General features: G+C 44.0%; 1 protein-coding gene across 2 annotated transcripts in view; it reads right to left on the reverse strand.

Annotated features, from left to right (window-relative positions):
- TENM1 (teneurin transmembrane protein 1) overlaps positions 1 to 22,661 on the reverse strand; it is a 438,805-nt gene that overhangs the window by 90,291 nt on the left and 325,853 nt on the right. For both annotated transcript variants that reach the window (XM_084814084.1, XM_084814083.1), the window contains exons 19-21: positions 15,895 to 16,144; positions 14,638 to 14,658; positions 346 to 578 (exon numbers count right to left, since the gene is read on the reverse strand). In XM_084814084.1, the coding sequence (XP_084670210.1) occupies positions 346 to 578; positions 14,638 to 14,658; positions 15,895 to 16,144 (504 nt within the window). The remainder of the gene's footprint in view (positions 1 to 345; positions 579 to 14,637; positions 14,659 to 15,894; positions 16,145 to 22,661) is intronic.

The following is a 22,661-nucleotide window of genomic DNA, read 5'->3' on the forward strand; positions in this document are numbered from 1 at the left end:
GGTTGTTTTCGGTGCCTCCTGAAAACAGCCATTTTCAAGGAAGTCTTCCTTGATTTTATTGGCTTCGGTTTCATTGGCACTCTGTTTTTTAAAGGATCATTTTAATATTACATTTCATTCTTTTTATCCTTTGTTCATTTTATCTCTTGTTTTTCACCACTCTGGAATCTATGAGGGATCCGTTGTTGTTGTTGTTGTTGTTGTTGTTTTTTCAATTCTCCTTCTGCTTACTGCAATCCTCTGTGCATAACCCATACTGTTCCAAAAAGTCCCTCAGCCCTTATGGGCATATATGTTAAATGCTCCAGACAAGGATAATTCTTTCCATTCATGTCATTCTCCTACCTCGTGGACTGTGGAGTGATGCTTCGGAAGCCCGTCCTCCATCTCCGCAGTGACTTTGGTCAAACGGAAGGCACTGATCACCCGTTCCTGCCACCACCTCATAGCTTTTGGCCAACTCCTTGGTTTCACTGAGAGATTTCACTTTGTAAACTCTTCTGGTATTTGTATCTGACAAGTAAAGGGACTCAGATATGGGGTCCATAGCCAGATAATACTTGTGAGCTGGACTAGTGCTAATAAGACAGAGGAGGAGGAAGAAAAAATAAGAAATCAATAACTGTACAACAACTTCCCTTTGTTCTTCTGCAATCCTAAACATGCTGCTTTGTCTTCACACATCAGAGTTCTCAAAAACTGGTCTTGTTAATGCAAGCATCAGGTGGTACAATTCAAAATTAAAAAGACACCCTAAAGTTATATAAGAGTGACAATTTGCTGCAGGTGGACATTGAAGGCAATGTTCTTCTGTAAGGTGCCATATGTTTTTTGTGTGCCTAATGCACTGCCAATAAGGTGGTGGAGGAAGATCAAGGAACATCAGAACAACAAGATGTGAACCAGTGCTCCGTTATTCACACACTGATGTGATTTTTTTTGGGGGGTAAATTAGCTTGGATCTGAAAGTGCCCTTCTCCTCCCAGCACAGGGATGGGGAACCTCCCACCCACAGGCCTCAGCTAGTCCATGGAGGCTTTCCATCTGGCCCAGGAACAATCTATGCCTGTCTATGCACAGAGGAAAATGCTTTACTAGCATGGAGGGGAATCCCCACTGTTGTCTCCAGTCAAGAAGCAGTGATAACAGTGGGGATTTCCCTGTGTCCCACTCACCCTTCTAATTGGGATTATCACTGCTACTTAATCACCATTATCATAAAAGGTAACCATCGCTTAGTAAAAGAGTTTGCCTTCTGCCTCCATTTATGCACATACAGTACACTGGAAATATTATTTGTTCACCGATATTTTGCATCGAATATTATTCTTGCCATGGTAACCATATACACTACTAGTTCTCTAAACTGTGTGTGTGTGTGTGTGTGGTAGTAGATGCAAAAATGAAACGGTAGAGGCTCTGGTTTCAGACTTAACTCTGGGACTGTATTAATTTATCTCTTAATGTCTGTCCAGTAATCAATTGCCACAGGGCATGACCACCTGTTTCTTACTGCACTTCCAACAGGTAGGACTACAACTACTAACCATTTTGTGACACTTATCTGGAGTGATGGACTGTCAGAAAAGATAGCATATTCTCTCGGTTTAGGGTATTTCAGGCTGATTGGCACACAGCTGCAGGGCTCCCTCCTTATGGAAGGACACACAAGCAGACAAGAGCATATCAAGAGTGATTTCTGGCTGTTCAGAGAAAGCTTGGTTGGCTACATCCAAAGCTTTTTCACTGCAGAGGAATGAGCTTGCAAGAAACAAGCAATCAAGTCAAAGAAAAGAACCATCATTAGCAAGTAACAAAGAAGAAACATGCACTTGAGCAAGGAGCCTGAATGATGCTTTCTGCTGATCAGCATCTTTACATATTAACTCAAGGACACAGTGGAAATGCCCTCAAGTCTTTCAGTAGCTTTTCTGGGAATCATCCAGCTCCACATTGCCTTTCTCCCAAAAAAAGATTTTTAAAAAAGCATCTTTGATTAGTTGCATGACCTAAGGAAATCTTCTTGGCTTCTTTCTTCACAGCAAAAGCTTCTACAAGAACAGCTGCAGCAAGCTCTTTCGCAACAGCATCCCCAGCTAAAGTAAACTGTGTTTATACAGACAATAGAATCTCATGTTCCTGCCAAATCCAAATGGCAGCCTCCTGTAAAACTTCTCTGCCAGGCTTGTGCAACTTTTTGAATCACACGAGGGCCTAACTACATTAATTGTCCATTATATTTATTGTCCATTGAAAAGTGGCACTGCTTTAACTCTGAAATGTGTCTTTATGCTAATCTCTGCTTGTATCTACTCATCATTGTAAGCCAAGGTGAGGCTCCTTTGGAGCTGAAAAGTGAGATATTAGAAAAAATTAACCTGCCAATGGCAGAGCCAGTTTATTGATAAAATGTAAGTCATTCAAGCCTTACAGTTACAGTATGCATGTGTGTATCTTCCTTTCTCTTCTCAAGGCAAAGTTGCAGGACTGTCTGCTTCCTTTTTCTGTCTTTTTCTTCCTTTTCTATTATAGTCCCCTATGGTGGACTTCATTTCCCCAGCATTGCCACCATGTATGGGGGAACTGTGTATAGGTGGGTAATTTCAGCAAATGCATATATGTCAGGGCCTAAGAAACTGCCTGCTGCTATAACTCAGGGTTCCCTAACCTGGCCCTTTTCCACTGCCACCAATTCACTTAGAATACTTTAAAACCTCCTAGTAGCCTACTGTAAGAGGCTTAGGTGTGAGATGGGCACCAACGTTAGAGACAAAATGAACTCTTAAAAAGTTAATATATTAAAGGGATATTTTGTACATAAGGGAATACTAATATTTACATTGAAGTTTGCAAAAGACTGCCTACTGACAATTCTTAAGGACTCAAGAGACACTGTTGCTGCTACTATTACCACTCTTGGTAATAACTTCTTTTACCTCAGGCCTTATTCCCTAAACCTTCACCCCAGCCAAATACACCCACAACTAGGTCCAGCTTTTGCGTACAGACTTCCTCTGACACCAAAGCTCCTCCTGTTATATTTCTGGCTGCTTGGAAAGTTTATCAGGGTTTTTACTGCCTGCTTATTTAACCTTCTTCTGGCAAGATCTTAGGGCAGCCTCATGGCAAAAAGCAGCCCTAATCCTTCTAAAACATCACACACCAACCAGCAGACCTTCTCCCTCACTCTCTACCAACCAACTCTTAACTGTCAACTGGCATTCCCCAACCACTCTTTTGGATACTAGAATCCCCTGCCAATCAGAATTGAATTTACCTGATCGAGGCTGCACATAACAATATTCAGAGCGATTGTCTTTCTCTCCTGCTTTAGAACATCACTAAGCACTACTTCACAGGGCTTTGCAGTAACAAAACAAGGCCACATGAAGAAAACATTACAAAACAACAATAGTTATATACCAGGCATTTCTTCACACCTCCACATTTCAGATGTGGACTATGGTTGATAGACAGATGGTGGTTTACATCAACTTGTATCAGCCAAATAAATCCCACATACACAGTGCTGGTTCCAGATTTTGGGGGGTCCTTGGGACTTGAGTGGGCCCAGCTCCTCACTACGTCACCACTGCCCATTTGTTATTCTAAACAAACACAAAACTTTAACATGTTGATTTTAATAAAATGAAGCTGTAACTTGGCCAATGGATTTCCACGCTGAAGCACTTTTGATCATTTGTGGTCGGGGGTGGGGAAGCTATACCTTAGCTCTCATTTTTATGCATTTCTATTGAATCTGCAGCTCCATTTATGACTTGTACCAAATCTATGCAGCCTTAGTAATGCTGCAATCCTATACATACTTACAAAGAAGTAAGTCCCATTGAACTAAATGGGACTTGCATCTGAGAAGACATGTGCAGGATTGTGCTGTAAGTGTTTTAACATTTTGTCTGTGCAGGACATTGGTATTATCAAATGAATTACGTATTATATTTGACAGCCCTACTGTATTGATTAATTCTAGAGCTAAGAAGGAAAGTCTTTTGTCAGTTACAGGAATACGTTTTATGAAGAGACTTTTTAATCTGCTTTACTTCTTCAGTGATATTACACATATTTTGTCAGGATGTAAGTTTATACTGTTGTCAAGGGAGTTCTAATAGAGGGTCGGGTAGAATCTTGAACTTCCATAATAAAGAGTGATTTAGAAGAATCTTGTGAGATAATGAGTTTGCTAATTAGAGGCTGATATTGTGAGGTGCCTATTATCATCTGGCTGGCTGGGGCTTCTAGGAGTTGAAGTCCAAAACATCTGGAGATCTACTTTCTGCCTACCCCTGTCTTAGAGCAAATGTGGGTATCACATAGCCCATAGGCTGTCTGTGGCTTTGGGGGCCTTCAATGCAGCCCACATGGGTGCCCAAGCTGCTACTCCTAAATTTTGTCTCCAATCCTCCTTCCCTGAATGCTCCTGAAAAGCAGACTCCCACAAGCCCACCATTCAGCTGTCTGGCAGGCTGTGGGGGAAGGCAATATTCCTGAAGAAGTGGGCAACTTCATTCTCAACTGATTTGAATTTCCAAGGCACCTTTAAGAGGAAACTCAGATACAGTACATTACAGTACTCCTCTCTGGATGTTACCGAGACATGTATGATGGCACCCAAATATTTTCTGTAGGAGTGAAAGCAACTAACAGATCAGTCTAAGTTGATTAAAAGTATTCCTAGTCATAGCTGCCACCTGAGAATCCAGGAAGATCTCCAAGTCCAGGAGTACTCCTGCCAAGTTGCACACCTGGTCCTTCAAGCACACCCCATCCAGGGCTGGAGAGCCACCAACACTCAGATCAACTGAACCTCCTACCATTAGCAATTCCATCTTGTCTGGACTGAGCTTCAGTTTGTTCACCCTCATCCAGTCTTTCACTGCCCCCAGGAACTGATTCAAGGCTTCCACTGCCTCAGTGGTCCTGCTGAAAAGGAGAATTAGAGCTGAGTGTCATCAGCATACTGATGACACTTCATCCCAAGCCTCCAGACAACCTCTCCCAGCGGTTTCATGGTTAAAAAAGACAAAGAGGGAGGGAGGGAAGGAGGAGGAGGTTTTTAACCTTGCAGCACCTCCGTGGGCCAAATCCCAAGAAGTAGCGCAATAGTCTCTCAGCACCAACCTCTGGGATCTGCAACACAGTGCCCCCCACTCCCAACCAACCTAAGCCCTGTGGTCAAAAATAGCTGAAAGGGTCAGGGGAATCAACAGGGCACACTCCTCCTGCTTATATCTTGGACCAGGTCTCTACCAGCGAGACTAATGTGGCTTCAATCCACAAACAGGTCTGAATGCAGGCTGAGAATTATCTAGTTCAGGGGTGTTGAACCTCTTTCAGTCTGAGGGCTAAATTCAACTTTGGGGAAACTCTCAGGTGGGTGGGGCCAAAGGTGAAAGGGGCTGGGCCAAAAAGACCAGCATAGTTTAGCTTAAAGCTGTTACTGTCAGTAACTAAGCCTTAGGTGTTTTGCCAAAGGCAGAGAGGTTCTTTTTTTGGATTCAGAGCAATGACTACACAAGTGAGTAAGAGTCAAAAAGCTTTATTAACTATAGCAGGCAAGGTATTACGGTTAAATACATGATGTTATAAAGCCAACTAAGCAAAATATCTTACTCGGTTCTGCTGACAGGAGCCCCAGATAATGCCAGCAGAGAGACTCCAGATGACCAATGCGCAGCACCTCCATGGTCCAGGTCTGCGCCAAAGTGCAGATCGAGCGGCACTGTGGAAGGACTTATAGTCCCGGGGCTCCCTGTTTCCCACAGGGGCTCCCTGTATCTACATGCTGCGTTCCACAGCCTTCTTAATCAATCACACCTGTTGCAATAGTCTAAATCCTTAGTCTCATGATTTATTTATTTATTACATTTATATCTCGCCTTTTTTCCTCCTTAAGGAACCCAAGGTGGCATACATTATCCTCCTCCTTTCCATTTTATCCTCACAACAACAACCCTGTGAGGTGGGCTGGGCTGAGAGTCTGTGACTGGCCCAAAGTCACCCAGTGAGCTTCCATGGCTGAGTGAGTGGGGATTAGAACCCAGATCTCCTGGCTCCCAGTCCAACACTCTCACCACCACCCCACACTGGCTCCCAGATGAGTATATACTTTTTCTGTTCAAGAGATAAGCTAAATTAAGTGGACAGCAGCCTAAGAAATCCTCTTGCATTCCAAGGCCATACCATCCTGACTCTTAACTCCAACCTTAAAAAACAAGAATCAGGCCAAGGAGCTGGAAGTTTCTGGAAAAGGCCTAAGAGATCTGGCTTTTAAGGTCTCACAGGAGTCTCAGGTATACAGGAGCAGTTGCAACATGTCACATCTATCTCTTCAATGTACAATGTTCTTCCAGAACTTCCTCTCCATTAGGGGAAGCGTTTTACCTTTTAGGATGGGGGAAAAAGACATGCAAAAGCTGGGAATCCACTAACAATTGGTGACCAAAGGAAAGGGGTGGGGCCGGGGAAGTGGGCCTGGCCTTCGGGGAACCCCAGGTGGGCAGGATTTGGCCCACAGGCCTGAGGTTTAACATTCCTGATCTAGATAACTAGTTTAGTCTGACAGCGCTGGGATCAGTATCACACCACTCACTTCATATCCTTGCCCCCAAACGGCTGGCCTTTGGTTATTCATGTCCAGGGGCTCTAAAGATAGACTTTAAAAGACCAGAGGCCTTATAGGTGCTTCTTTCAGAGGGTCAAGGATTATCCCTTCCTGAATGGAAATAATCACCACACCCTGGACGAACTAAGCTAGCATAACTGTTGTGATTGGCAAAGGGCAAGCCTTCGCATGGTTAGGTGCACCTTTCTGAGGCCTGTCTTCACGACCTCAGATGACAACTGAAACTCATCCAAGCAAACAAGACAAGCAGAAGCCATGAAGTCCTCCTACACAGGAACTACATTTAACGAGCCATCTGACTCCAGGCAGATGTGCAGAATTTTATCTTCAAAGAGCCATTAGATGATGTCAGTGGATGCCAAGGTAGCACGGGATGGGAACCAGGGTCTCCAGCAGCAGAGACCTTTGCCGTGCTCCCTGCTGCACTGGATAGCTCACAGGCTGAAGGACCTGCTGGTGCCATCTTTCTTATGCTGCAGCACCAACCCATGTAGCTGAGGCTGGTGGCTCCGATTTTGGTGGGGCTGCGGATCCCTTATGGGTTTCAGCAAGACCCAGCCAGAACTCTGAAGGATCTATCTAGGGTGCTGAACCTATTTTGGGGATAGGGTTCAGTACCTTGGATAGCTCCTTTAGAGTCCTGGCTGGGTCTGACTGAAACCCAGAATGCATCCACAGCACCACCAAAATCGGAGCCACCAGCTTCTACAAATGTAACGGCTAGAGAGGACAGTGCCGCTCATGAGCCCAGCCAAAGCAGGTGCCCTAAGGAACCAAAAGGGCCCTGGATAGATCGTTATAACTGTTGCCCCAAGCTTGCTTCCAGGTTGTCCTGTTAAGTTGCCTACTCCCTTGCCTTGCCTACTTGATCCAGAGCCTAACCACCAGCCTGTCTTTGACTATATCTTCTGCTTCCAGCACTTTTAGGAGTGGGGAGGAGCAGGTGTTCTACTTTGCAGAGTACAGTCCTCTATTTTAGCGAGCTGGCAGAGTACAATCCTCTATTTGAAGGTGTCCTCTATTTGAGGGGCCATCCACTAGGGGTGCTGGAGAAGTTTGAGATGGACTAAAATGAGCTCGGATTTCTAAGAACCCGACCTGCAAAATCTGCTGCAGAGCGCCCCCCTCAGGCCGCGCAAAGTCCGTGGATATTTTTTTTTTAACTTTTCCAAAATTTACGCATATAAATTTGTAAGAAAACACATGTTTCTGCTGAGGAAACGTTGAATGGAATGGGGGACAATATGCTCAATGTTACATACTGAGGTAAATTATATAAACACTTACATAGATACATAATTATTTATATATTTTTCTGCATGACGAAAACCCCCCAGATCCGCATCCGTCTGTGAGCGGACGATGGAGCAAAAGGCACCTGACAATCCATAAAACACAGACGGAGTGGATTTTACACAGTCTGCACATCCCTACTGCCCACTCCAGGTCTGGTTTAAAGTCAAAGAATCATGAGAAGGGACAGCAGTAGAGGTTTTGAAGTCACCAATCCACAGTTGGCACCTGGACAGCAAACTCAGCTGGCAATACAAGTTAATTTTCTCCTCATGGCGAGTTGCACTGTATTTCTATTTAAATTGTTGTTATTTCTAAATTTGCACATGCAAATGTTATGCAAACTGGTGTCCTTTCGTCCTCTTTTTTGGTGGTGTAACTCCTCTTTTTTGGCAATGTGTAAATGGCACGTTGGACTTTTGTCTGCCTGTGGCCAGCTTGGGCATGCCTGGAGCTTGGCCAAGGCCTGACAACAGGCCACAGAAGGCTAAATGTTATTGGCCCTGAAACACTAAGAAAGGCTCCAGCAGATCGGATTGTGCAAACACAACAGTGCTGAAGCCAAAAGGGCTCTCACCTGTGTTTGCGCAGATCTGCTCCCAATTTTCTGCCACTGTTGCTCAAGCTGTTGTCGCTGCAGCCTTGTAAACTTCAACTCCCTAAAGGGGCAGGAAGTAGATAAAGACCTCCCTCTGGGTGATTTGCAGTAGTTTGGCAAGGCTGATTTTTCCCACCTAAATTAGCCTGCTGAAATACAGAAAGACTGGACTTTGGGGCAAAAGGACTGGGAGCTCAGTTCAGTTCTGCTACTAAAAGCAAACTCCTAGGCTCAGAATATGCTCAGAGGTACCCTGTCCTTTTTAGGATTTTAAATAGCTCAGCTGGAATACTGTCATCTCCACTAGCTTTGTTGTTAGTAATGCTGCCTAAGGCCCACTTGACTTCACTCTCTAGGATGTCCGGCTCAAGTTCAGTGACCGCACTATCATGGCTATCAGGGACATTCAGATCTTTCCTGTATAGTTCTTCTGTGTATTCTTGCCACCTCTTCTTAATCTCATCTGCTTCTGTTAGGTCCCTGCCTTCTTTGTCCTTTATCATGCCTGTCTTTGCACAAAACGTTCCCTTGAGATCTCCAATTTTCTTGAAGAGATCTCTAGTCTTTCCCATTCTGTTGTTTTCCTTGATTTCTTTGCATTGTTCATTTAAGAAGGCCTTCTTGTCTCTCCTTGCTATTCTCTGGAACTCTGCATTCAATTGGGTATATCTTCCCCTTTCTCCCTTGCTTTTCGCTGCCCTTCTTTCGTGAGCTACTTGTAAAGCCTCATCAGACAGCCACTTTGCTTTCTTGCAGCTGAGCTATTTAAAATCCTAAAAGATGATGCTGTTAAAGTGCTGCATTCAATATGCCAACAAATCTGGAACACTCAACAGTGGCCACAAGACTGGAAAAGGTCAGTTTACATTCCAATTCCAAAGAAGGGCAACGCCAAAGAGTGTTCAAACTACCGCACAATTGCGCTCATTTCACATGCCAGCAAGGTGATGCTCAAAATCCTACAAGCTAGGCTTCAGCAGTATGCGAACCGAGAACTACCGGAAGTACAAGCTGGGTTTAGAAGAGGCAGAGGAACTAGAGATCAAATCGCCAACATTCGCTGTTGCAAACCTAGACAGCATAGTAAGAAGCAGAGAGATCACCTTGCCAACAAAGGTCCGTCTAATCAAAGCTATGGTTTTCCCAGTAGTAATGTATGGCTGTGAGAGCTGGACTATAAGGAAGGCTGAGTGCCAAAGAATTGATGCTTTCGAACTGTGGTGCTGGAGAAGACTCTTACGAGTCCCCTGGACTGCAAGGAGGTCAAATCAGTCCATCCTAAAGGAAATCAACCCTGACTGCTCATTGGAAGGACAGATACTGAAGCTGAAGCTCCAATATTTTGGCCACCTAATGCGAAGAGATAACTCCCTGGAAAAGACCCTGATGCTGGGAAAGACTGAAGGCAAAAGGAGAAGGGGACGGCAGATATGAGATGGCTAGATAGCATCACTGATGCAATGAATATGAACTTGAGCACGCTCCGGGAGAGAGCACAGGACAGGAAGGCCTGGCGTGCTATGGTCCATGGGGTCACGAAGAGTCGGACACGACTGAACGACTGAACAACAACAACAACCCTGTCCTTTAACTGTATCTTTTGTACCTGGCCCTGGTTGATAGATCTCAGGGTTCTGGTAAAAACAAACCAAGTAGATTCAACAAACGTGAAGACTGCTCACCCCCTGCCCTAAAATCCCAGTAAGAACTATGGATTCATGGGAGAGGGCAACCCAGACTTACTATGTCAACTCTATTCCAGAAGCTGACTAATATACTACAACACTAAGCAACTCTATTTTAACAAACCAGCAGCAGCAGCAGCAGCAACAACAAAAGACGATCAGAATAAATCTGTAAAAGGCATCAATTCCATTTTACTTTGCTTGTGTTTGCTACGTCATTTCCTCCTTAATGCCACCAGTTACATCTACTAAAAAGGGAAAAGAAGCACTGATCCTATCAAGTTTATTTCTTCATTTAAGTTTGTGAGGAACTTGGGTAGATTCACAGGCACTGTGGAAGGTGACACACTGAAGTCTGCCACGGCTGATGTCCTTTTAGGCTTGTCATAATGTTCCCAACACACTCTCAGCACCATAATGCAAAGAAGCAAAGTATTTCACCAGGTTTCCAGACCAGGGAGGGCAGCCTTATTTGTCTTCAGACTTTTTCAGACAAGGGAAAGCCAAGAGTGAAGGAATGGCCAGGGATGGAGGGACATTGCTGGAAAGGTATTACCCAATGTAACAGATGTGGAGATGATGGAGAAGTGGGGCCATTTCACCACTCCTGCTGAAAGACTTCCCCCATGAAGCCTCTTCCTCCCTCAGCTGTTATCACCAGCCCCCGTTACAGGAAGCTGTGCAGAGGGAGATGACCGGGGAAGTGAGGTCATTCCACCAGCCCTGCTGAAAGACTCTTTTTTCCTCTCTTCCCTCCCCACCCCTTTTTCCTTGGGTGTCATGTCTTTTTTGATTGTAAGCCTGTGGGCAGGGACAGTCTTGTTTTACAGATTGGATGTAAGCTGCTCCAAGAGCTTTTTGGGTTGAGGAGCAGGATAAAAATACTTCAACAAATAACTAAATGTGAAAAAAGTCCTTCTTCTGTCAAGCCATGCTCACAAAGCTTTCCTCTGTGGATCTGGGAGATATAAGAGCCTGTACAGTGAGGAGGGGGAATATGTGGCCCTCTACATGCTTTGCACTACAATTCTCATCAACCCTGATTGGCATATACTTCTCATAATCCCTGATTGGCCATGCTGGCTGGGGTTGATGGAAGGTGGAGTCCAATGACATCTTGAGGGCCAGAAATTCCCCATCCCTGATGTAGGTCTTGTGTCAGATTCCTCCCCCCCCCAGCCTACTTCCCCCTAGGGGCCCTACTCCCACATTGGCAGATCCATTCAGTAGGCTTACCAGGTGGTGCTGATGGACAACATCAGTGCACAGATCTGTGCCAAGTAGTAATTTCCCCCCATTCATTTTTCAAATTTAAAAATACCTTCATAATTCATTTATTTCACAAGAGATTCATTTGTATTTAGGCAATTCTGGATTAGCTCATTCGTATTTCACTTCATATTTCAGAAATTATTTGCAATTGGAGACCCTCCCCCCCTCCGCCATCTTCTGTTGCCTATTATTTCATAATGTCAAATCTGAATGGAATGAAATGTGCAGGTGTAAGACTACTCCCTCTGGGTATCCTGTCTCCCAGATATCAGGGAGACAAATGGTCCACATTGGAGAGGGAATTAAAAAGTGGTGACATCAAATCAATATCCAATGCTTATACGATGGAGAGCAATGAATCTGCTGGGGGGGGGGAATATTCTGCCAATTGGAAAAAAGATTCTCCAGCTGCTGTCAATGGTTGCTGGGCAAATTGCACTTTAAATTGTCTTGTTCTGGTTCTGACAATAATGCAGCAAAGCAGGTTTGTGCTTGCACAACCATGGGTAGCTCCGAGTGAGGAACTTGCTCGGATGAGAACTACGAGGTAAACTGAGCCCTTGAACCTCTGCCTCCTGTTTGCTTGTACCATGCTCTGCGCTCTTTGTTAGAAGCTGCAGATGCTTTATACAGGAAGCTGCCTCATACTGGGTCAGACCATTGGCTTCTCTAGCCCAGTCAACACTGGCTGGCCATTGGGCAGAAGGAGATTCAGTACTCCTGTTGCAACCACTACTTCACACTGGTTCTAAATTCTGGTTGTGTATCTTCTCCCCACTTCCAGTATCTACACCTATAGCAGCATTGTGTGCATCAGGAGTGTGTGTGTATGCTGGTATGTATGGTGGTGTTTCCCTTTCAAGTTTGTCTCCATGGTTTGCAGGAAGTGCAAACTGCCCCTAAAATTGCACCGGCAATGCAGTCCATTGTATGTCAGCTCAGAAGTAAATACCACTCCCAGGTAAGTGTACATAGGATTGCAGTCTAAGTGTGAGAAGCAGCTGATATGCCTGAGGATAGCTGTGTCCTGAGAAATAGAAGGAAGGTGCAGGAAGAGGATAAGGCACAGTTTCTTTTCCTTCTACAGCCTGCCCTGTCTCCCTCACTTTCTCCTGAGGAGCAGATGTTAGAGCTGTAAGACATCAGAGGTCATGGTACAAGGAGAGCCTGACATTTGATGCTGTCAACCCACCCCTTGCACAATGTGATTGGGGGAAGCAAAAACCAATCAGACAGTAAGAGAGTATTGGGTAGAACTGAGAAGGTGGTGTTCCTACAGAACTCTGGAAAACTAACTTGTCTGTTACAGAGCTGGCTGAGTTTCTCTGACCCCTCCCCCCCCCCAACTGAAATCTGGTGACTTACTTTTGCCAACTGCAAAAGACGCAGCTGTCTGCCTCCAAAAGGTGTGTGTGTGTGTGTGTGTGTGTGTGTGTGTGAAGCTAAATAAATTCAAATGAAAAACAAATCTGATTTTCCCCTCCAAATACACATCTCTGTTGTCAAGTGGAATATGCTCCAGAGTGCTTCAGAGAGATTCTACATCAGGGCCATCGTGGTAATTCAGATGGGGGACAGGTTACAGATTCAGCTGCCTAGTGGGGTAGGCTTGGGGCCAAAACCAGGATTGGATCTTGCCAGTACTTGTCCAAGGATGGCAAGAGATGTTCCCAGCCCTGTGAACATAAGGTCTGTCATGACAGATGGTGACAGTCAGGGGTGTCTCCTGGCTTTCTGACCTCCACACATGGGCTTCTTGTCATCCTGTTCAACATAGAAGGGGACAACTGGATTGTGTCTCCATTTTTTAAATAATATCCATTATTTTTTCAAAATAAAAAATAAACAAAATTGTGCCAAGTTACTCAGTGTTCACACACTGAGGTCTATAAAATGTTTATTTGGATATCAATACCTTTTTTTTTTTTTCCCTTGATAAAGCTGCCCAAACAACTCTGGTTTTTGGCTTACTTAGGAAATACAGTCAATGCATGACCAAAAGCCATGCATTGACTGTATCTGTCAGGGTGGATACTGAGCCCATAGAGTCCCAGAGTAGTTCTGATACTGAGGAGAACCAACCACCCATGGGAGAGGAGCTTGCTTATCTCTCACACGCACAGCGGCAGGGAGAGATTCCTCCTGCCTGCATTCCTGAGAGAGATATTGACCCTAGCAGTGAGAGAGCGGGAGATGGGATCTTGCTGGACGCTTGGTGGAGACGGAGGGAGCGGCGCCTGATGGAGGGCGCTGAGAGGCAGCGCTCTGCCCGCTTGGCGCTAAAACAACGGTTGCGTCCCAAGGATCCCTGGGTAAGAGGGAGGACCTCTCCATAGCCAAAAGTTCAGAGTTTTCCTGCTCTTCCCCTTCAAACGGGGACCAACTGCCTTACCTGGCGCTTAGGCTACTCTGCTAACTATCCCAGTGCGTTTCCTTGCTTAGTCGCTGGTGATTAGCATCTGAAAGAGTCATTAAGTTGTAAAGGAATAAAGCTTTGGAAAGAATCCCTTTCATCTGTGTTGTGAGTTGGCTATTGGAGGGGACTTAAAGAGGCAGCTAGGGCACTCCTAACAGTATCAACACAGACAATTTTGTTCATTTGTCCAGCTCTTACCCCTTTGGAGAACACATACTACGTATAGGAACTGTTATACAATATACAGGCAGTAATATTACATACTGAAGCCTTGTAAAAGTTTTAGTAGAGTTCAGCTCCATATTTATTTTAACAGTGTTTTCCACCACTTTATTTTCATGTCAATTTTCTTACGGTTTCTGAGTCAAATTCTGAAGTGGTAGATCAGCGATGCAGAGAAGGGGATCTGGTGCTTTTTCTCTGAGAGCAAAATCTAGGGTGGTGGGGAGACACAATTATCTTTTGACAGGGGACCATAAAAATCTTTATTTTTACATATTTATCTAAAAATGTATCTACTACCTTTTGGCAAGATTGACCCTGAATTGGAGATAAGACCTTTAATTTATAGCAATCTAAAATGCTTGAGAAGGAAGATGCCTGAATGCTAAACTTGTAAAGTTTCTAATATAAACCTTCTATGTGATCTCTTCACACATAAAAAGTCATATAGTCACACAGATTTTGGAAGTTACCACGATCCCCAATTACTATACCACAATTTTCTTACCTGTGTCTTGTGTCTCTGTTCCTTAAAGTGGCAGATTGATTCAGGAACCACACACGAAAGAAAGAAAGAAAGAAAGAAAGAAAGAAAGAAAGAAAATTAAAGTGGTTAATGTTGATTAGCAAAGTAATAGCACTGCCATACGTCAAACCTCTGTTCAAAATGTAGGGCAAACATTTGAACCGAATGGAGAAAGAAGTTAAACCTGTTAAAATCTACTCATTTTCTTGCTCTGCTTGTCTTCCAGTCACAAGTTTTTCACATCTGCAGCCTTTACTCCTCTGTTCATTTTTATGAAGTTGGGTGAGCTTCTACAAATATTTTTACAGTTAATTTTGTGTTACTGTACACACATTTCAATAATGAAAATAATTAACTCACCTTACAGAAATTATTTTAAGATTGTGTTCATTAATAGAGGTCTCTTGCACAAAGGGTGGGTTTTTGGATTATCACTAATTTGGGGGACCCAGGTGCAATGTCCAGCTAATGCTTTCATCCTGCTTTCTAAGTAGACATTATTGAAGACATTGTTCCTGCTGTTGGGTGACATCCTTTTGTAGGCTGATTACTATTTAATCATCAGGGATGGTCAGCAGTTGATGTTTCCTGAATGGAAACTAATGACTCAATATATTTCCCTGAATGGGCTACTTACTAGCAGAGTAGGGTCCGTGACCTATATTATAGTGTGTGTGTGTGTGTGTGTGTGTGTGTGTGTGCGCGCGCGCGCGTGTGTGTGAGAGAGAGGGGGAGGGGGGAGGAAGAAGGAGAAGGAGGTGACGACAAGAACAACAGTTTTAATGTTTGAATTGAGAAAAAGCAGAGTTTGAGTTGGCTACATCTGAGCCATTTTAGGGGTGCAAGTTGCTTTTGGGGAGCTATCCCACAATGTAAGTTATTTTTGCCTTGACAAAGAGAGAGGATGAGGTGGTGGGTACCCCCATTGAGTTTTTGTTAGCATTTGAACTGGACTCTGAAAAAGCCTTGAGCACTTTCAAGACTCATCCCTCCCAGGGCCCTTTGCATCCAAAGCATGTACTCTACTTTTGAGGTATGTCACCTCCCCAGAAATGTAGGAACTCCTAAGGAATCACAGCATGGGATTCAAAACCCAGAAGTAAAGCCCCCTGCAATCCCTTCCTTAGTGGTGCCCCTGAAGGAAATACCATATCACAACAGTTCAGCAGTTTTGGGAGGTTTTCTCTAAAAGTTTGCTTACCCACATAATATTTCTCAAAGCCCTCCAAAGTTTCCTACCTCAGTTCTAGGATGCTAATAGTGTTTCCTGAAGGAAGGAGCCTCCGAACAAAATTGAAGTCTCCGATATATATACTACCATCAGTGCCGGAAGCCATGGCGACGGGCGCAAAGAGTTTACTGCTGTGAGAGGGACCATTGCAGTTGGCGCAGGAGACACTCCTCTGGTGCCCATTACCCATGACAGTTGAGATTACTGGTGGCTGCTGGGAGATGAATATGTTTTCTCCATTTCCTTTATGTACAATACCTGGTTTAAAACACACACATACACACACAATAAGGGCATACTCTTGCTTGTGGTATTTTGCAGGGTCCTGTTCACTCTGAACATAAAGGAAGTTTGTTATATACAATTTATTAAGATGCATTCAGTTTCTGCAGAGATTGAAGATTTCCTCCTTTGAAAGTTTCTGTTCTCTGCCTAACCAGGATCCTGTGTGTGCCACTCAGTGGAGGTTGGGGGCTCCGATTTCAGTGGAGCTGTAAATATGCTCTGGGTTTCGCTCAGAACCAGTCAGAACTCTAAAGGAGCTATCCAAGGTGCTGAACCCTATCCCCAAAATGGGTTCAGCATTTAGATAGCTCCTTTAGAGTTCTGACTGAAACCCAGAGTGGATTCACAGCCCCAGTGACATCAGAGCCACCGGCCTGCAGTGGTTCCACTAAGGTAATGGTGCACAACCTTTTTGGTCCTGAGGGCCACACCGAGTGTCTGCTTGGGTGGTGGGGTCACATATACACACACACTCGCATACAACTCTCTCACACACCCTACTCACTTGCACACACCCCTACTCATACTCAACCCAGCAGCAACAGCATCAAAATACTGAAACCCCCTACTCTCCCTGGCCACCCCAACATGATCCTCAAAAATGAGAAAGTAATAAATAGTCAAAAAATAGGATCTATGGTTCCTGACATAGAGCAGGACCCCCATTCTTAGGGCATCCCAGGTAGTAGGCAGGATCTTTCAATGACTGCATCCTGGGACACTCTAGGAACGAGGTTCAGGAACCATACAGCCAGTTCCTAGAGTATTCCTCCCCTGTTTTTTTTTGGGGGGGGGCAGGGGAGATACTAGTAGTTTGGCAATCACTACAGAAGGCTGGGGACAGATGTGGATAACAGCCAGACTTTATGTTTTTAAAAATGTGGGTCAGCCCATTCTGCTTCTTCATCCTGGAATCCTAGGTATAACCTGACACATGCAGTAGCACCTAGCAGAGACGAATTAATTCAGCATACGATCTCCATCTTGAGACCAAATCTAAATGCAGACCTCACACCAACAACATCTGGCCTCATTTCTGCCTCATGCCCACAACTCCTCCTTTCTGTACCACCCAGCCTGATGAGTCGTTTGGGAGAACTCAAACGGTTGCACACCATTTTGTGTCAGTTTGGTCAGTCCTAATGAATAGATAAAATAAAAACTCAACAGTGGATCATATTCACTGGTAAATATTTCTGAGGTGGTCCACAGACAACATCTGGGAAGGCCCTAGTGGTTTTGCTCCAAAATCCTTTAACCGCTTCTTGCATTTAGGCCCCTTCTCACATTAATGTGACAAGATCACAGTGCCTTCTTAAGAACTGCTCCCATAATGTATGAGAAGATACAAAGGGAATATATATTTCTACACTAACAAAAGCCTTGCAGAGTGTGAACCTACTTCTGAAAATTGTTTCAAATGTCTCAGGAGAATCCCTGTAAAGTTACTTCCAGGGGTGAAGCCAGTGGAGGCTGGTGGCTCTAATGTCAGTAGGGCAGTGAATCCACTCCGGGTTTCAGTCAGAACCAGCCAGGACTCTAAAGGAGCTATCCAAGGTACTTTGCACCTTGGATGCCTCACACCTTTGATAGCTCCTTTAGAATTCTAACTGGTTCTGACTGAAACCCGGAGCGGATTCACTGCTCCACTGACATTAGAGTCACCAGTCCCCACTGGGTGAAACAGTATGTTAGGTATCACCATCCTGCATATGTGGGACATCTGAGAAATCCCAGGACCTTAATCCAGGTCAGTTGATTTCCCCCTGCGTGTCATGCCTCCCTAGAACAGTACATCAAATTGAGAATTTCTGACCACGCTCTATTCATCTTTGATTGCAGGGGGAAGCTCTAGCATTCCCTGCCAAGTCAAGTCTCTTGCTGGGAGCGTGTCAGTCAAAAATGCTTGGTGAATGACTGAATTTATCTTAGAGATTCTATCCATCTAGGACTGCTTAGAAAATCACTGGTTCACTTTCCTTTATGTGACTGTTCTTTCTTTACTCACTTACTACTTATGAATCCATGAGTAAAAATGCTAAAAAGCGGAAGTCTGACATCATCCTCACCATCTAATCCATTTCTTTGCTGCCCTCTAAGACCATAGTTTTCCTAAAGTGGCTTTAAAGCAGGGGTGGGGACTTCAGGGCCAGGGGCCAAATCTAGCCCTTTGGGGGTCCTCAGATGGCCACACCTCCTCCCCCTGGCCCCACCTCCTTTCCCACAACCACCTTTCATTTGGTGGTTTCTTGGCTTTTGTGCAGTTTTTTCCCCATTCTGAAAGGTTGAAACGCTTCTCCTAAGGCTTAGTGGCTGGCCGTAAGAGCTTTAAGCTACAATATGTTGACATTGAATAAAACCAATTTCAATGCCAAAAATTTTGGACTGGGACTTGGAAGATCTGGGTTTTGTCCCTTCTAGGCTATGACACCCAGGGAGTGACTTTGGGCCAGCCACTGAGTCTTAGCCTAACCTACTTCCTGGGGTGTTGTGAGGATAAAATGGAGAGGAGGAGGATCATGTATGCCACCCTGGTCTCCTTGGAGGAAAGGTGGGATATAAATGTAATGAATAAATATTTTAAAAAACAACAACACAAACATATTAATAACATCATATTAAATATGAGCAAGTTTAGACTTGCTAATTTAGACATAATCTGCCTAGACACAGAGCTGGTCTCACACACCCACCTTAGCCATTAATCTATGAAGTTAGCTTTTATGGGGAGAGCAAAGGAAGCTTGCTAAAAGGTCCGTCCTTCCCCATAAGTACATACTACACATCTCAATTCCACAATTCCAAATTCAGGAGAGTTAGCACAGTGGCAACAGCTGTAACCTGTGTGTAAGTAACACTCAGAGCCCATCCCAGCCTGGTCTAACTTGAGGGAAAGATAGGAGTGTGTGCCTGTTCGTTACTTGTCATTTCATTTATTACATTTATATACCACTCAATAGTCAAAGCTCTCTGGGCAGTATGCAAAGATTAAAAACCATAAAAATACAATATTGGAACACAATATAAAAACAATTTACATATAGCATATAAATACACACACACACATGGAGAGAAATAGACAGGGTTCCTGTGCTAGGCTGCCATGCAAATTCAATATTCAAACTAGGATGAAAGCTGATTAATAGTGTATGGAAACAGCACTACCACCAATAGAATATTTCTCCCATGGGAAGAACAGTTATCAGAGAGAGATTTTTCCCCCCTCTCACCAATGAGAGTGAGAATAAACTGGGAAATATCTTTTTAACATGTCTTTTTTTTTTTTTTAGCACTGGCATTGTTGGCTTTACATTCAAACACTTTCCATTCTGAGGAAAGTAGCTGGTAACTGTGGATTCTCTAGAAACCCCATCTTCTTGCGGTAAAAGTGATAATCAGAACAGCTTATTACTAGACAATTACTCGGAAATCGAGAAACAAAATATTCTTGACATACAATTCCCAAATTCTTGCTTTCTTCTAAAGAAAACACCAAATTATTTATTTACCTGGTCACAGTGTTCTACACTGCACAGTAAAGCGTTTACTGTACTGTATAGTGTACATTGTGGGTTTAATGTTCTATATATTTTAAATTGTTTTATTGCGTGTTGTTTGGTTTTAATTTTTGTGAACCACCCACAGAGCTTCGGCTATTGGGTGGTATAGAAATGAAATGAATGAATGAATGAATGAATAAATACATAAATAAATAAATAGATAGATAGTGTACTGAGATGTAAAGTATTTCTGTCTCAGTTATAACTACGTCTAAACTGGCTGCTATACATATAAACTAGCGTATGCAAAGTTTATGCAAAATAGGTGTCCCTTTTGTCATCTTTTTTGATGATGCATGTCCTCTCTTTTGGTGTTTCACAAATGGTCACCCCAATTTCAAACCACGAATTCCCATTTATTATCTGGGATAATATTCTGCAACAACCTGACTTTGCCGGTGGGGGGGGGGCATAAGCAACAGGTGGCTACACTTTTTGGTGGTCTGTCAGTCATCACATGAGCTGGCAGCATCTGGGAGCAAACCTGCCCATAGGCGGTCACCCCAGGCAGTGCTTTTATAGGAAGCGGCACTGTGACCATAGTGAGTGACGCTGGTGGATATTTTATGGCCATTTCCACAAGGCAAATACAGATACAAATACAAATATATTATACAGATACAAATATATTATACAAATACAAATACAGTTTCTTTGCTTTCCTCTTGAAAAATCAGAGCGCGCTGGCTGAAAACAAAGGAACTTTTCGACCCCTCAGTTCTCCCCAAAGCATAACAAAGTTCCAGAACTGGATTTCCATCTTCACATTTTTGAGATTGGGTTGTTGTTGTTGTTGTTTTTTGCAACTTATAAATAAATATGAAACAACAACAACTTCCCTGGAAGATTAATAGCGGATGGTTCCTAATGTAGAATTCAAAGAATTCACAAATGGAAATAATGTTTTAAAACTTATTTATGGACCATGAGGGACAGGATGCTTATTTCTCTTTGGAGTTTCTTGTGGGTTTATCAGAGCAGCTTGGCAACATGCCAGGTTGGTTAATGTACACAGACACTGCCTCCCCGGGCAGTAAAATCCACTGAAATGACAGGAGCAGTTGGCCTTTGTCTGTGGCTAAATGTGTAAACTCAATCTTTCATCTTTCTTTCACAAGTAGCAATATATAATTAGGGCCGTAGAGACCTCACTTCACTTGAAAGATGTGTCTTATGTGTGAAATTTTTGTTTATGGCTGACAATAAAAAGGGGGGTGTTTGATACTGTGCTATAAAGACGTACAAGATACAGGCCTTCTATCTTGACAAAAACAACAGAAAAGAACACCTTTGTTCTTTAAAATGCAAAATCTAAAGAAGTACTTAACAGTGTGATCAGTTAGTCAATGCTTTCATCCAGTTTTGATGGGGCTGTGAATCCATTCTAGGTTTCAGTCAGAACCAGTCTGACTTCTAAAGGACAGAAGATACGGTTCAGCACTTTGGATAGCTCCTTTCAGCCCCACTGAAATCGGAGCCACCAGCATCCACTGCTTTCACCAAGTGGCTCACTTGGGTGAAGTTTATTGTACTGGCGACATCAAAGAACGATGTACATGGAAAAGGGATAAATATTTACTTGTTCATGAAAGATTGACAGCTTGACCCATCCCAAAAGTCCAGGGCAGGTAATGAAAGAAAAGAGAAAATGGTGATGATGGACCCAACATCATAGCATAATGCAATAGAACTTCGTCATATTCCAATATTGTGGAAATGTCTCCATCTTTTGGCACTTTAGCTCTGAGATCTAAAGACCCCCCACTCCCAAATAAGGCTTATATTTCTCATGGAGATAATCTATTACACTCTCTCCACAGATGAAATCAGTGCTGGATCCAGATTTTTTGAGTGCCCTTGGGCAAGACCTCCTCAATGGGCCCCCTCCCTCAGTGAGTCTGCCTTCTCACGACCATTGTCACCAGCCGCTATTCCTCCTCCTCCTCTTTCTCATCATTGCTACAAATTGCTTGCTTGATAGGCCATTGAGAAGCAGGTAGGGTCATCTACTGCTCCTTCTCTTCACCACCACCATTGTCTGGGTCAGAGTGAGGGACAGGTGAACAAACAGGTTGCAAAGGTGAAATGGAGGAGCAAGTCCAGGGAACGCGTCTCAGCAGGCCTCTGCTGGCGTGTGGGCCTTCAGCAGGTGCCCAAGCATGCCTACCCTTGATGCTGATTCTACAATGACCTGGTTTGGACAATCATTCTAGGCTTCAAACATCATTAGAAACCAGGTATATGAAGCCAGGATGGAGCATTGAGGCTAAGCACTCCTTCCCTCGGCCCTCCTCTCACCCTTCACTGATCATGTGCTGCCTTTGATATGAAGATCCTGGCTGATATTAAGCCACAGCACCCTGTTATGTCCATTAACAAACCAGGGAAATAAGCCAGGATGTGATCTAAAAGCCCAAACAGATGTAATGTAGGAGATCTATGATTTGATCACTGTGTGGCATTTCCCTCCCAAAGTGCCTGATTCTGATCAGAACAGCAAGGACAGAAGTAAGGTAAAGGTAAAGGTGTCCCCAACCAGTCGTGTCCGACTCTAGGGTGCGGTGCTCATCCTCGTTTCTAAGCCGAAGAGCCAGCGCTGTCCGAAGATGCTTCCGTGGTCATGTGGCCAGCATGAATGAACACCGAGGTGCATGGAACGCTGTTACCTTTCCTGCCGAGGCGGTACCTATTTATCTACTTGCAATTTCTTGCTTTCGAACTGCTAGGTTGGCAGGAGCTGGGACTGAAGACGGGAGCTCACTCCGTCACGCGGCACTCGGGTCTCGAACTGCTGTGTCCTGCCGACCTTCCAGTCTGCAGTTCAGCGTCTTAACCACTAAGCCACCGCGGCCCCAAGGACAGAAGAGGGGGTATTTAATCCTGAATGTTTTCCTCCCCATATAGTTTTCCCATTCAAAATTCCCCCACCC

Source organism: Heloderma suspectum, chromosome 9, assembly GCF_057233095.1.
Source record: "Heloderma suspectum isolate Gila_16-S chromosome 9, 16-S_ref, whole genome shotgun sequence".
NCBI classification, from domain to species: domain Eukaryota; kingdom Metazoa; phylum Chordata; class Lepidosauria; order Squamata; family Helodermatidae; genus Heloderma; species Heloderma suspectum.